At 32.3% G+C, this 14,184-nt stretch overlaps 1 protein-coding gene across 2 annotated transcripts; it reads left to right on the top strand.

The window, feature by feature from the left end:
- The first annotated feature begins 791 nt into the window (after nucleotides 1–791).
- Nucleotides 792–5,375, top strand: Pex14 (peroxin 14). Of its 2 annotated transcripts, XM_066404854.1 has the most exons (6): nucleotides 801–1,133; nucleotides 2,433–2,753; nucleotides 2,810–3,036; nucleotides 3,094–3,291; nucleotides 5,051–5,109; nucleotides 5,164–5,367. In XM_066404854.1, the coding sequence occupies exons 1-5, from the start codon at nucleotides 1,050–1,052 to the stop codon at nucleotides 5,070–5,072; spliced, it is 852 nt and encodes a 283-aa protein (XP_066260951.1). In that variant the 5' UTR covers nucleotides 801–1,049; the 3' UTR covers nucleotides 5,073–5,109; nucleotides 5,164–5,367. The 2 variants fall into 2 exon arrangements, with proteins under 2 accessions (XP_066260950.1, XP_066260951.1); XM_066404853.1 differs by lacking the exon at nucleotides 5,051–5,109 and having other exon boundaries at nucleotides 792–1,133; nucleotides 5,164–5,375.
- The last annotated feature ends 8,809 nt before the right edge of the window (nucleotides 5,376–14,184 follow it).

Here is a 14,184-nt window from a genome sequence, read left to right as displayed (position 1 = left end):
TATGTGACACTGACATGAAGCAGCACCCCGTGCCAACAACCGATTTTTACCGAAGGCTCTCGAATGCAGCCGGCTGTGCGGTAGTGTCAAGTCGCTCTGAGTTAATTGCTATTCAGAACTCCTACAACTTATTCATTAAGCGTGGTTTGAGTACTGTGCAAGTTCAAGTGAGTACCGACGGTTCCCAATTAAACTTGAAAGTCATCAGAACTGATCGATGACGCTTTAAATCTTCCTTTCTCCATATACAAGACACTTATGAAAACATATTCAGTGATACCGCGGTCCCTGATTCGAGTATCGCATTCATATTCTCACCAATTTTGGCCAGTTCTTACTACTTTTCGGCTTAAATGGGTATAATTGGGACAGGTAGGTACTATAATCATGGGTCAAACTCGTCTGGAAATGAATATATTTGAACCAGGTGCACTAGTATTAATAAATATGTTCAATTCAATTGAAATGACATTTCAATATCAATTAATCATCATCATGATCAACAATGACGATTATCAAATATCAATTAATTTCTCAACTCTAGCATTGTTTTTCTAACATATTCATAAGTTTAAGGCGACTTGGCAGCACTAAACAACTGATACTGGTGTTCGGGAATCTTCGAGAAAAAGTCGGTTTCGTGAAACTTGGCCGGAAACCGGATGCTGTACTTCACATCAGTAAGAACTGTGACAAGTGACAGTTATCTTTAGAACAATCATCGTTTTTGCAATAAATTATTAATTAAGTTAATTATTAAAAAACAAATAATTAATACTAAAACATTTCCAAATTATTACAAAGAAGAGCAAAGTTCGAATACTGCTTGTGGTTTTGAATAATATAATTATTACAATTAATAGCAATTTTCTATTTAAAGTGATCTTATTCATGGGTGATCCCTAGTTTTGCTCCATCCAATTTTAAATATTGATATATGATTATCAAAGTCTTTGGCCATTATTTTGCATTCATACTTCATTTGTGTATTAACTTCAGCATGACTAATTTGTATTAAAAATACAGAAATTCAATCAATAAAATTAAAAATGAATTCCAATAGTATTCAAGAGAATGAGACAGCAAACTTGGAGGTAGATGCCTCAGCTGCATCCTCATATCGAGAGGAATTGGTAAGTTCTAACTAATTAAGGATATGAATGAAATGAAGCATCAAAGCATGTAAACTACCAGAACTTAAAACAGATAGTGACAATTAAAAGTTTCAGCAGTTTAGTTAAATAGTTCATTTTCAAAACCTAGCAGTGTTAAAGAAATAGGTTTAACCAATAGGAGATATGTTGATATTGCATCCACATGTTACATTTTGGGCCACATTAGTATCATTTAAATTATATTTTTTATGCACACTTACCATGTGCCTCGGCTAGTTTGGTTATTTCATTTTTTTGGATCTGATGATTTTAATAGAACAAGAAAAACAATATCAATATCAACAAACAATATCATTTGTCATGTCACATGCAGGGGAAAAACTTAAAGTGCACTTACAAGCTTAATTATGGCACATTTTATATCTATTGCAGTGATTATAAATTTGTCTTCAGGACCAGAATATCGTCTTTATCTGACTAAACAGTTTTTAAAAATTAAAGTTATATGAGCATACTGACAATAACAGATCAGATTATAAAATTTAAAAAATCAAGGTGTCAATCAGAAGGCAGTTTCAAGCAAACTAAATTTAGCTCTTTATGCATCTAAATGTTTGAGGTTCTTCTCTGTCCTTTTCCATTATTCTATGGAGTTAGTTCTAGTGGAAAGATCACCAATTGATTAACATTTATAACACTAAAATTAATATTTGATGCATATCCATATGCATGGTATATGATTTGCATTAATTTGAATATTGTTTGGCAGCTGTGAATTTTACTGGGACTGAGTGTATTTATTCCTTGAAAAGTTAAATCAAAACTAGGCTACATTTAAATGGTAAAAATAACATTATTAAGTTTAGTTCATAGTTAACAGCTACTTCAATTAAAATGAATCAAAAGTAAATTGTGATACGTGAAAAATGTATAGAACTTTCCAAAGAATCCAAAGGTAAAATAAAAAGCAGGTGTTTTTTAGGTCCTTCTGTATAAAAGAAAATTAGTTTAAAATATGCGCAATTAAAAGTAATTGACGAATTCAAACCTTTTTGGACTTCAATGTTTAGTTAAAAGCATTCTTACCTAATAGTTGCAAAAATTACTGTTTATATACTCAAAGTGGGAAAGACAGTAACTATCAACATGATTGCTAATATTGCCGTACTATCAAATAAAAGCAATGGTGAAAGATTATCTTGGAAAAGTCGAAGAGCTCCTTCCTTAACAGTGTTTTTTATCATCATACAAACTTTATTTAACATCCTAATAACGTCATAAAAGCGTATTAATTTATGTTCATTTTTATTTTTGCAGGTAGACACAGCTGTAAAATTCTTACAAAATCCCAAAGTAATTAACAGTCCACTAGCACAAAAGCAAAAATTCCTGCAAAGAAGAGGCCTCTCTGAAGACGAGATTAGAATAGCGTGTGAAAAATCTGGAGCTTATGATCATTATGAGAAACAACTATTAAGCCCTAACAGCCCTCTTCCCACATCTCAACCCACGAATATGTTAACGTCATATAGAGGGTATGGGCCTATTCAAGTCAGTTGGTTTGATCGGTTGCGAGAAATTGTCCACAGCATAGCAATATTTAGTATTGTTGCCTATGTAGTGAAAAAGTTTTACGAGGTACAAAGGTTAAAATTATCCTGCATTAGTCATGCAAATAACCTTGACATTTTCAGATGTATATAGCTCCCTTTCTTTTTGGAACTGAGAAAAAATCTGTAGGTGAGAAATTAGACAATTTAGAGAAAAATGTAGGAGATTCTATGAGGGGTTTGCAGAATAGTTTACGGGATGTTAGGGCTGAGGTTGACCGAATAAATTATAGCTCAGAAAATGAATTGATGTCTGAGTTAAAAGACTTAAAATCTGAAATAACCACTGTGAAAGGTCTTTTACTTACTAGGTAAATTGTTCCGAAATCCAACTATGTACATCGTTACAAAGAAATTTTACCTTCAAGAAAGCAATTTCCATCTGTGAACAATCCAGTGGTACCACCGTCGATTCCTGCATGGCAAATGTCTAGCGTTCATCAAGGAAATGAAACTGAAGGGGATAATGATGAGCACAAAGAGGAACTTTTGGAAGTTGGTTCAGGTTCAGGGTCTTCAGAGCCAGAGCATGGCATGAAAACGAGCGAATCTAGTCTTGAAATAATGTAATTATGTTTTTGATTATTAAAATTGGTGTTGTGTTTAAAAAAGTTATACATGGGGTTCTGGATAATCGTGCACTCTACGGAAACAGTATAAACCACGAGACACAAACAAATTGTAAAAAATATTATTGAATAACCTAATTATATCATCAAATTGAATAAGAACAACATTAAATTAATTCCTCTTTCTTCTAGAATGCATTCTTATCTAGAACAAGGTGTACACTAATGAGTAGGGACTAAATTAAGGAAACTTTGAAATTTTCAAAAAGAAATTAAATTCTAACCGGTGTAACGCTGATATATACCATGTCTTGTTTATAAACAAATATTCTTTCAATGTACGAAGTATAATTTTTTATCGTTGATATCGATAACTTTTTTCCTGAATTACAACTTATACTGGGACAAAACTAAAGAAACAGTGGTGTCTATCGATTTTAATTAGATTAAATCTATGTTCTGAGTAAAATACATGGATGAATTTGCCTACTAGAAGGTATTTAATTGAAGACTTACAGTGAAAAATTGTTGAAATGTTTCAAAGCGGAATAAGACAAAAGGATATAGCTAAAAATGTTTTTCATACAAATCCGTGGTATCCAAAATATTAAAGAGGTATAGCACACAATGAAATAGTATTATTAACAGATATTGTGGCCCTAGGCCAACGAAAACGAATAAATATCTAGACAGGTCTTTAAAAATTATTGCCAGGGTACAACGGAATTTATCTGCAAGGGGTGTTCTATGCAAATTGAGAGTCGAAGATTTGAGTTATAAAATTATACACATAAAGGTGTTGTAATGAGGAAGGGCTTCTGAGTAGAAAACCAGCAAAAAACCATTGATTTTTCCGAAAAATAGAAAAGCCCGGCTTGTTTTTGCTTGAAAGTATTTTCATTGCAATTTAGCATTTTGGAAAAAAGTCCTACTTGGTGACGAGACCAAAATAAATCTTTTTAGATCTGATGGAATAGTGTAGATAAGGCGTCCAGTTGGTAAACGGCATGATTCCAATATACTTTACTCACAATAAAACATGGCGGAGGTTCTATTCTTCTATGGGGATGCTTTTTGTTTTACCAAATGGATCTAATTTATTTCATTAAAGGAAAAATGGACAGATTCCTGTTCTCAAATATTTGAAAAAGAAAATGGAACCATTTTATGACGATAATCTGCCAGCATGACAACGATCCCAAACATAAAGCAGCAATTGTTACCAATTGGCTCACAGACTCAAAAATTGTTGTTTCGGTTTGGTCAGCGCAAAGCCCAGACTTTGATCCAATTGAAAATTTATGGAATGTATTAAAGATGCAAATTAGAAAAAAATGCCACGAATAAGGAGGATTTCAAGCAATTCAGTCAAAACTTTCGCAGAAATATGGATATGTCAAAAATAAATGCTTTTCTTGAATCGTATGGCAAAGAGTATGCTACTCATTATTAATTTGATTAATTTTGTTTCAACACAAGCGTTGTTTAGTGTTAGTTTTTCCAGAATTTCTTTAGTTTTGTTCATCTATTTTTTACAGAATAATTTACTGTTTTCTTTATAATATAAATTATATATATGTTAGTGTTCTACTTTTATTTTCTTAATCATATTACATATAAAACTACGTTGGTTCAACAAAAATAACAAATAGCAATATCGAAAGTTTCCTTAGTTTTGTCCATTAGTGTATATCCTCAGCTGTGGGACACTTAATCAAATTATTAGTGTTTACCTAGGCATGTTTTTCTTTTTCAGTAACCCTGAGGATGTAGTCTAGGCCTAAGCCATAAGCATTAGGTCAAAATTAGTTTAAAGTAACTATGCCGAATTCAATTTGATTTTCTAAATTAATGTTCTATTAATTTCAGATATTCTTCCAAGGATTGCGACACGGAGTCTTGCCATAGTAAAAAGAGTAGCCGAGAGGGAAATTTAACTGATTAACGAGCTAATATTCCCTATAATGACCAAATATATAACTGTTTTTGTTTCATAAAGTGTTTTAAGGGTGCTATTTCAAGTTTATTTACTGTAATGGGGGTTGCTTATCAAGGATGCGATATTTGTATGATAGAGTTGTTATGCGTAGGTAGGGGTAAAATATTTGTTGTTTTTTTTTTAATTTTCATGTTGTTTTATTAATATAATTTTTTTTAGCTGATGACATATAGCTCATGTTTCACATTATAAATAATCATAATGGGATTTTCACCACAAAATGCTTTGAATTTACTATTTATGGACATTGCAAATAGGCATATTTGAAAGCATGGAGAAATCTTCAGGGCGACCTAATCATGTGTAATTATGAGCGAACCAAAACTGCTATTGAATTTTATTTGTGGAACAACATTTTATTGATTGATTTCATGGATATGAACGAATTTCGTAAACCGCCAGATACAGTCCTGTAGGGTGCGTTTAGTTATTAATTTCAATGGGATTGTTTATTCTTATTACACAAATTGCCACCCCCTCTTCAAGGATAAGGACTGATATGTTGTTCCTAGCTTTATTTTTTTCCGTGCAGGCAGTCTTCTCAGTCCCCAGCGGTTTGAATTCGGGGCTTCCAAGAATATTCTCTTTGTATCATGAGCCGAACTACTTTAAGCCTTTTGGGGCAGTTTTCTGTGACTTGCCCGTGGTGTCTAACTGCATTGGTTTCGCCATAGAAATCTATTCTGAAAATTAGGGAGGAGATCGAACCTCGCTAACCTAATTTGAGAATTTCTTGAAAGATAAATGTTGAGAAGGTGGAATTTAGAGGTGAATTTTCCGAGATTCTGATTGCTAATGAGGGTATACCCCAGGGATCTTATGATGTACTTCATGTAAGCGAAATGTCACATCAGATTGAGAACAAAATTTCTCTAAAGTGGAGCTGTTAATTTCTGAGTAATAGTTGAACACATTCAAATGTTCATTCTTGGACTATCGCGCGCGAGGGTAGTGAAGTTCTATGCATCGCGCAAGAAAATTGTGAGTTTTTTTAGTAAAATTCTTTCAATGCTCATTGTGGAATAATAAGGGATTTCCTTTTATTGCATAATAATGAATGGGCATTGAATTAAAAGCAAATTTTAAGTTCTAACATGTTTTTATTAAAGTTGCATAATCTACACGGGTAGGTAGGTATTTATTTGTTCTGTTTTAAAAACTTATAACTAATCTAGACATCAGAAAAATGGTCTATAGCATCAGTATCTCTAACATTACTTACCTAATAGAATATTTACATTGGGCTATTAAAATCGCTTTAACACCCGTTTAAATGTACATATTATTCGTTATTAAACATCAGGTTGTATGCAATTATAAAATTTAATTATTTGCGTAGAGTGAAACTACTGCGAATTTTTCGTTATAAAACACTCTGTTATAATTGAATAAAATATTTTTGCCGCGAAATAATACGGGCATGGAGTTTAAGCGTTACGTAGAAATAGGTAAAATGAATATGAAACAGTTAATAAACTTACAACAAATGGAAATTTGCGAGCAAATCTATTTCGCGGCCATTCCATTGATTGCACTGTAAGTATAAAGCGTGGAATTGAGCATGGACCAAAAATAAAGCAGATAATTGAAAAAATTCAGGAAAAAATTAGATTTGATTTTGAAAAATGAGCCGAAGATAAAAAAAACTCTTATGAACTTTTGGACAGAATGACTAAAATAATTTTCTGCAGGGGTGTATGTGCGCCTGCTTCATCAGTGCCTTTTCTCCAACCAAATTTGAATAATAAAAATTTAAATTATGATTCATCCTTGATTTTGAAAGATTAACTTTGATCCGCTTTCCAGAACTCTAAAAGTTGTCAGAAAAAATTACAACATTCTTTAAAATATCCATTTTACTATCTAGAAATAGTTGCTTCTGTTTGTCACCTTAAATAACCGCAAATACAATTTAGCTTGCAAATTTCCACGTTATCAATTTTTTCCATGTGTTTTGTTCTTTTTCTTAACTTTGATAGTTCTGGAAGATGAATGAATGTTGATTCTCCAAAATTAAAGTTAAATCATTAGAGAAAGGGCATTAATGATGCAGGCGCACTTACGCAAGTGCGCATGGTAATTTTATAGGTACATTGTTTAAAAATTGTTAAGTTTTTTGTTCATTTGTTCGGTTTATTGACTTAAAACATATTTTAAAATCAAATTTAATTTTTTGTTTAATTTCTTCACTTATTTGCTTGAAAGTGGATTTGCCTGGTAAATTCCCATTTTGTATTTTTATTGCTTACTCCATATTCACTGCACCTACTTCTGCATAGACGCTACAAATTAGGCACCTAAACTCTAATATAAAGAGCCAAACCCATCAAATATTTGGTTGATATTAATATTTCTTGTTCTTTACAGAGAGTTGTGGCAATATTTGTACCGGCCGTTGGTATTATCAAATTTATTTTGTCCGACATTATTGATCAGGTTAAGAGCAGAACGATTATTGCAGCATGAGACTACTTTGTTACTACACATTTTCCGATGCAGAAAAGTTTATCCATTATACAGAGTGACCAACGTCTAATTTTTGTACTCATTGATTCAAGAATTATACCTTTTCAATTCCAAGGAACTAGTAAACTTTTGCATAAATAAATATACAGGTATTGCCAGTTCAAGTAGAAAGATAGAGATTGTGCAAGTGGGACAAGGACCGCATAAGGTCTAATATGCTTCCGACAAAGACCGACAACGAAGTGAGCGGAGTCAGTCCTGCCGACGTCTCCGTTTTGATTAGTATCGTTTTCATGACGATGGAAATTTTTAAAGACAGAACAAAAAGCTGCAATGTAAATAAATTTAAAAAAAAAACGATTAATTCATCATTAAAACTTATATTAGTAAAAATTCTGAGACGGTGAGAAATCTGGGAACACTGGACTGACTCTGACCACGTCAGCCAATAGCCTCACAACCCACTTAGTCGGTCTTTGTCGCAAGCATGCGATCCTCCTCCCACTTGCATGATCCCTATGTTTCCACTTGAACTGGTGATACCTGTATACTGCAATTAACTGGAAGACAGTTGGTATTAGAAATCACTATATGTGGCGTAAAAATGACTTGTCACAAGCAAAACGACGGAGAAGTACCATATCTTGGGTAGTTTTTTCGATGGAAAGTCCCCTCGATTAGGAGTCGTCTCCAAATCACTGAATGAACTGAAATTCTAAATTCACCGAATGATCAAAGAAACATAATGTTCAGGAAGACCTCCAAAAGTCATATTTATTTGCGCTGGTATCAATGATGTTATGAAAATTTGATAAGTAACACCAGGATTTCATGTCTCTTCAACGAGGCATGGCATGACCCCTAATCTGAACATTCCGATTAATTTAAAATATCATTTTTGTGCACACTAATAGTGTCTAATTCCATAATTCCCCCCTATAAAATTCATAATCCGATTTATCCTAAAAGGTTGTCAAAATGGTTCTTCAATGATGATAATTATGGTCGATATAAGCGCAAAGGGCCTGATGAGAGGTAGCTAGTAGCTATACACCTGAAAATTATGAAAATGACACTTGCACATCAAACTCAAGTGTTCTCTAAGCAATAAAACGTTTATGTAGGTACTAAATCCAGGCACGATAAACTTAAAAGTATATAAAAGTAACTTATTTCGAACTAAAAGGAACAACTGGCCTTAAGTAACAACAATCAACTGGCTGTTCTAACACAGGGCGAATTTTAAGCTACTTTTTTCCTTTTTGAGCAGAACTTTAACACGTTTTTTTGACGTGCTCTAAAAAAAATAGTATGCAGGAAAACCACACACTTTTTGACTATAGTTGACTACAGTTTGACTATCGTATTTGAAATTTCTGTTAGAAAGAAAGCCGCTTGATTTCACAGTCAGTCAAAATGAAACTCAGACGTTGAAATAATTCGTATTCATTTTTTCTCTATTTTGAGAAATTAAAATAAAATATTTGTTCGTTTAATCTTAATTTTGAATGGACCTGGCGAATATACCAGTTCTTCAAAAAAGTTGTAGTTTTTCTTAAATATTTTGATAAAACCAATGTTTGATGTCAACACGAAACTCCTACATTTAGTTATTTTGTAGCAAATATCGCGTTAAAGGTTTTTTTTTGTTAAATCACTGTATTTACTAAATAATATTAAAACTTAATTGTTTTTCCAATGGGTCGTCAAAGGGGGCAAATCAGCGTTACCGAAAGGAATCTCATCGTCCACCATTATGTGGTGGAAAATCTTACCGTGAAATAAGTAAAATGGTCACCAGGAGTGATACTACAGTACGGAGTATCATAGATCGTTGCATAATTAGAAAAAGGACTAAAAACAAAGTTAGAAATAAACTTTAAAAAAATCTTAATGATTATGATGAAAGGCGGATTTTAAAAAAGGAGGGAGAGAATCCGAAAATTTCTGCTCCCAAACTGGCGGAAATGGTAGAAAAATATAAAGGTATAATAAGGTCGTTGATCCACAAACCATTCGAAACTTATTACATCTCGAAAGAAACTTCGGATCAGTAAAACTAATAAAACAAAAAGCTTAAGATTTGCTGAAAAGGATTTTGAGTTCTGGAAAAAAGTAATTTTTGCAGATGAAAGCAAATTTAACATTTCACGCTTAGATAAACAAAAACTATTCTGAAAAAAACACGAGACGCTAAAAGAAAAAAAAACGGGCAACAGTGAGGCATGAAAGAGGATTCATTATCTGGGGTTGGATGTTGACAAAAAATCCCTCCATAATACCTTCACTTCAGTGAATACCATAATTTGCTCCATAATACCTTCACACAAAATGTGTATTTGGATATTTTAAAACATAATTTAAAACAAAATGCACAGAAATTTGAAATAGAAACATCAGTTAAGTATTACCAAGAGAATAACCCAAAACATAAGGCAGCAAAATTTAAGCGCTGGTTACTGCATAATTGTCCTAAAATGATCCAAATACCTGCTCAGAGTCCAGATCTCCGTAACTGAAAATTCGTGGAGCCAATTAAGAGTAACAGTAAGAAAGCACGAAATTTCTAACAGAGATTAATTGAAAATTGTATTACGAATGGTCACAAATATCATCAGAATATTGTGAGAAATTAATAAAATCTATACTTGACCGTTTAAAAACGTAATTAAAAATAAATAACTTTCAACTAAACATTGAATTAAAATTAAATACACTTTAGAGCTAAAATTTAAAATGTATAGGAGTTTCCTTTCGAAGTTGAAAACTAATTTTTTCTATCGCGTGTGTAACTTTTGAATAATTTTCTCATTTTTAATTGTATTCAATATAGAATTTCATTTTGAGTATACACGTTCTGTGTTAATTTTCATTCAGCTTGAAAGTTATATCAAGCAAACTTAGTGTACAAGTTCCATTTTAACTGACTGTATATTATCTTCAAAAGGATGAATCTTCTTATACACGGTGTCCCTAAAAGGTCTGTACAACATTCTACCACAGATTTCTGAGGCGAAAACGTGACGATGTAACCCAATTTCTCTTAGTGTAAAAGTGGACGGTTTCCACAATACAGGGTGTCAAAGTAATGTCCCGAAGTAACGCGGGAGGGATTAGAGAGGGTGAAAAAGGGGAAGTTTACACTACGCGAGTAATTTTAATCGCCTGGTACCACACCCGCATGTCTATTAGCAGATCTTCTAATCCTCTTATAAAAAGAGGACGTCAAAGTGAAGATTAAAAAAAGCAAAAAAATTAATTACTTCGTTTGTAATAATATTATCTGAACAAAATGTCGCAGCGGGGAGTTTTTAGGGGCGAGAATTAGAACCTGTTTACATTTTCGATGAGCCATGTAGAAGGCGTTATTAGCACTGGATGGTCTGTCTCCAGAGGGGCATAAGTTTTTCATTCCCCGGTATAAAATTTATTTATGACCGAATTTGTGTTTTCCTATATGCTTTACGAACAAAAGGTATCTTGGTATAAGTCCCTGCGGGCATTCCTTCTTGAGATATTTGAAGTTTAAAATTCGCAGCATGTCTTGAAAAATAACTTTAAAGTGTATATTTATTCGGACAGTGCAGTAAAGTAAATAATAAAAAAATGGTATAGCCAAATTACGATATGAAAATTTAAAAAAGTAGTAAGTATTAAAGATGAATTGACTGTTTCGATTGTTTTAGTTATAACAGTACAAATAAACTTTGAATGTTCAAAACATTCAACGAACTTTAAACTTCAAATATCTCAAGAACTAATGATTATAGGGACTTGTACCAAGATATGTTCTTTCATAAAACATGTAAGAAAACACAAATTTAGTCATAAATAAATTTTATACCGGGTGACAAACCTTATGTGTCCGTTTCAAAAATAGTTCATCTAGCGCTAATAGCGCCTTCTACAGTGTGCATAGAAAATGAAAACGGATCTCTTTTCTCCGATTTCTTGCCCCTGAAAACTCCCCGATACGACATTTTGTTCAGATAGTAACATTACAAACGAAGTAATTAATTTTTTCCCCGTTTTTAATCTTGACATTAACATCTTGTATTTTAAAAACCGTCCACTTTTGAACTAAGATAAATTGGGCTAAATCGTCACGGTTTCGCCTCGGTAACCTGTAGTAGAATTTTATACAGGCCTTTTAGAGACACCCTGTACAATATTTAACAATTTTGTTCGTACGAATTCGTTAAAGAAAATATCCGACTTTTGCCGTCAAAGATTTTTTTTCACTGGTTTTCTTTTATTTTTATCAAGAAATGTATTAGAAATATATGTACTTCTGTACAAATCTTTGGAAAAAAAATGCCTTATTAATGTATTTTTGTTCGTACAATTAATTAGAATAGCGCGAAAAAGTTTTAAACAATTTTTCCTTCATACCACACAGATGAATAATATTTTGTTTACGCAATGCACTATCAATTCGCTTATCACTTTCATCAATTTCATACGAAATGTCCAAACGAAAAGAACTTAGTTGTGACTTAAAGGAACCTATTGCTGCTATGGCACTGAAAGGCTATAGTTTAAAAAAAAAAGGTTAATTAACTACTAAAACACATTCTACGATTCAATGTTATAAATAAATTTATAAACGTAGGCACGATTTTCAATTTTCCGAGAAGACCGAAGAAGAAGTTTAATGATAATGAACGAGATGAATGCATGATAACTAACAAAATTATTTCGAAATTAAGCGAACCAAAAATTCGCCCAATGATCGAAAATGCAAAAGGAAAACATGCGGTATTGTGCATAAAGATAGCAACAAACAAAAATTCCCAATATTGCTTATAATTCGTAAATGTTTTCTTTTATATTATTATTAGAGTAGTATAGAAGATTTGTTTGCATACACATTCCATAAACCTGTTGACTGTTTAAAGGTTTTATCAAAAAACTATAAATTTTTAATATTTTTCTTGTGCAAAATGATAGCAACAAATAATCTCTCATGTTAAAATATCAGTTAATGTTCGATTCTTGGTGCTGTATTTTCAATTTTGTAAAAGAACCAATTACTTTAACATGGGTCGTTCGAAAACAATATCCTATGAAATAAGAAAACTTATTGTACAAAAAAAAGAACAAGAATTGAAGCAATTGGAAATCGCAAGAAGTTTAGAGTTACACAAGTTAATCGTTTATAAGGTTTTGAAAAATTTAATAAAATCGATGTTTTTGCACACACTCTTGCTCCTGGAAGACCAAGAAAAACATCAGCAAGATTCAATAGACATTTGGTAAAAATATTTAAAAAAATTCTTATTCTTACCCTTCTACCAAGATTTTAGAAAAATTAGAAGAGGCAGGTGGCTCCACAATCTCTTCCAATACGATAAGAAGGTTATCGGTTGCTGGTTTACCTGCACGGCAAAGAAACCATTACTGTCTAAGAAAAATGTAGATGCCTGACAAAATATTTTGGATTGGACTATTGCTGACTGGATAAGTTTTGTTGAGTGACAAATCAAAATATAATTTGTTTGGAAGTGGTGGTGTGATGTTTGTGAGAAGACCCAATAGAAAACGAGTACATTTCTCCTACTGTTAATCATGGAGGTGGTAATGTTTTAGTTTGGGGTTGCTTTTGGAGATGTGGGATAGGCCCAATTCATTGAATTACGGATAAAATGAATAGATACATATACAAAGACATTCTTATGACCAAATTTATGCCATTTATGGATGTTGTCATGCCGGTACATTCCATATTTCAGCAGGATAACGATCCAAAACACACTTCTGCTCTAGAAAAACAATGGCTAAGTGACGAAAAAATGGCTGTTTTGGATTGGTCATCACAATCGTCAGATCTTAACCCTATTGAACATTACGGCATCATATTGACACAAAAAAAGGCATAAGAATTACTTCAACCTCAACGATCTCTTCGCTGCAATTGAAAATGTCTAGAAAGAAATTGAAAAGTTAATCCAATAAAATCCAAAACGATGTGCAGAAGTCATGAAGTAGAAGGAATATTATACGAAATATTAATCTAATTTGTTTTTTTGTATGTTTTGTTAATTCATTTGGAAAAATGTATTTTGTTGCTATATTTATGCACAGTAAATGAGTCAAAAAACGTTTTTATTTTTTGCTAATATATTCTTTGATATAATTTTTTATTATTAAATACGCTCTTATAAATTAGCTTTAAACAGTACATTTCCATTTAAAAAAAATAAAAGACTACTTGAAACATAACGCAAATATTGGTTGTTGGTGTATTTATGCACAATACTGCATGTCTGACCAATTCGCCGTGTATTATGGAAATACGGTAGAATCCTACGGAAAAAGCCGCAAAGAACACCAACGTAAAAGACTTTTATTTACAAAGGAACGTATAAATAAAGGTCAAGAGTTTGAGATCGCATAATTTGGTCGGAGAAAACTAAAATTAATCT

Source organism: Euwallacea similis, chromosome 36 (assembly GCF_039881205.1).
Source record: "Euwallacea similis isolate ESF13 chromosome 36, ESF131.1, whole genome shotgun sequence".
NCBI classification, from domain to species: Eukaryota; Metazoa; Arthropoda; class Insecta; order Coleoptera; family Curculionidae; genus Euwallacea; species Euwallacea similis.
This window is presented reverse-complemented; position numbering and strand designations above follow the sequence as displayed.

Coding starts and splice junctions, on each gene's coding strand:
- Pex14 (XM_066404853.1), top strand. CDS start 1,050: ATGAATTCCAATAGTATTCAAGAGAATGAGACAGCAAACTTGGAGGTA. Junction 1,134..2,432: donor CCTCATATCGAGAGGAATTG/GTAAGTTCTAAC, acceptor TTATTTTTGCAG/GTAGACACAGCTGTAAAATT. Junction 2,754..2,809: donor TAGTGAAAAAGTTTTACGAG/GTACAAAGGTTA, acceptor TGACATTTTCAG/ATGTATATAGCTCCCTTTCT.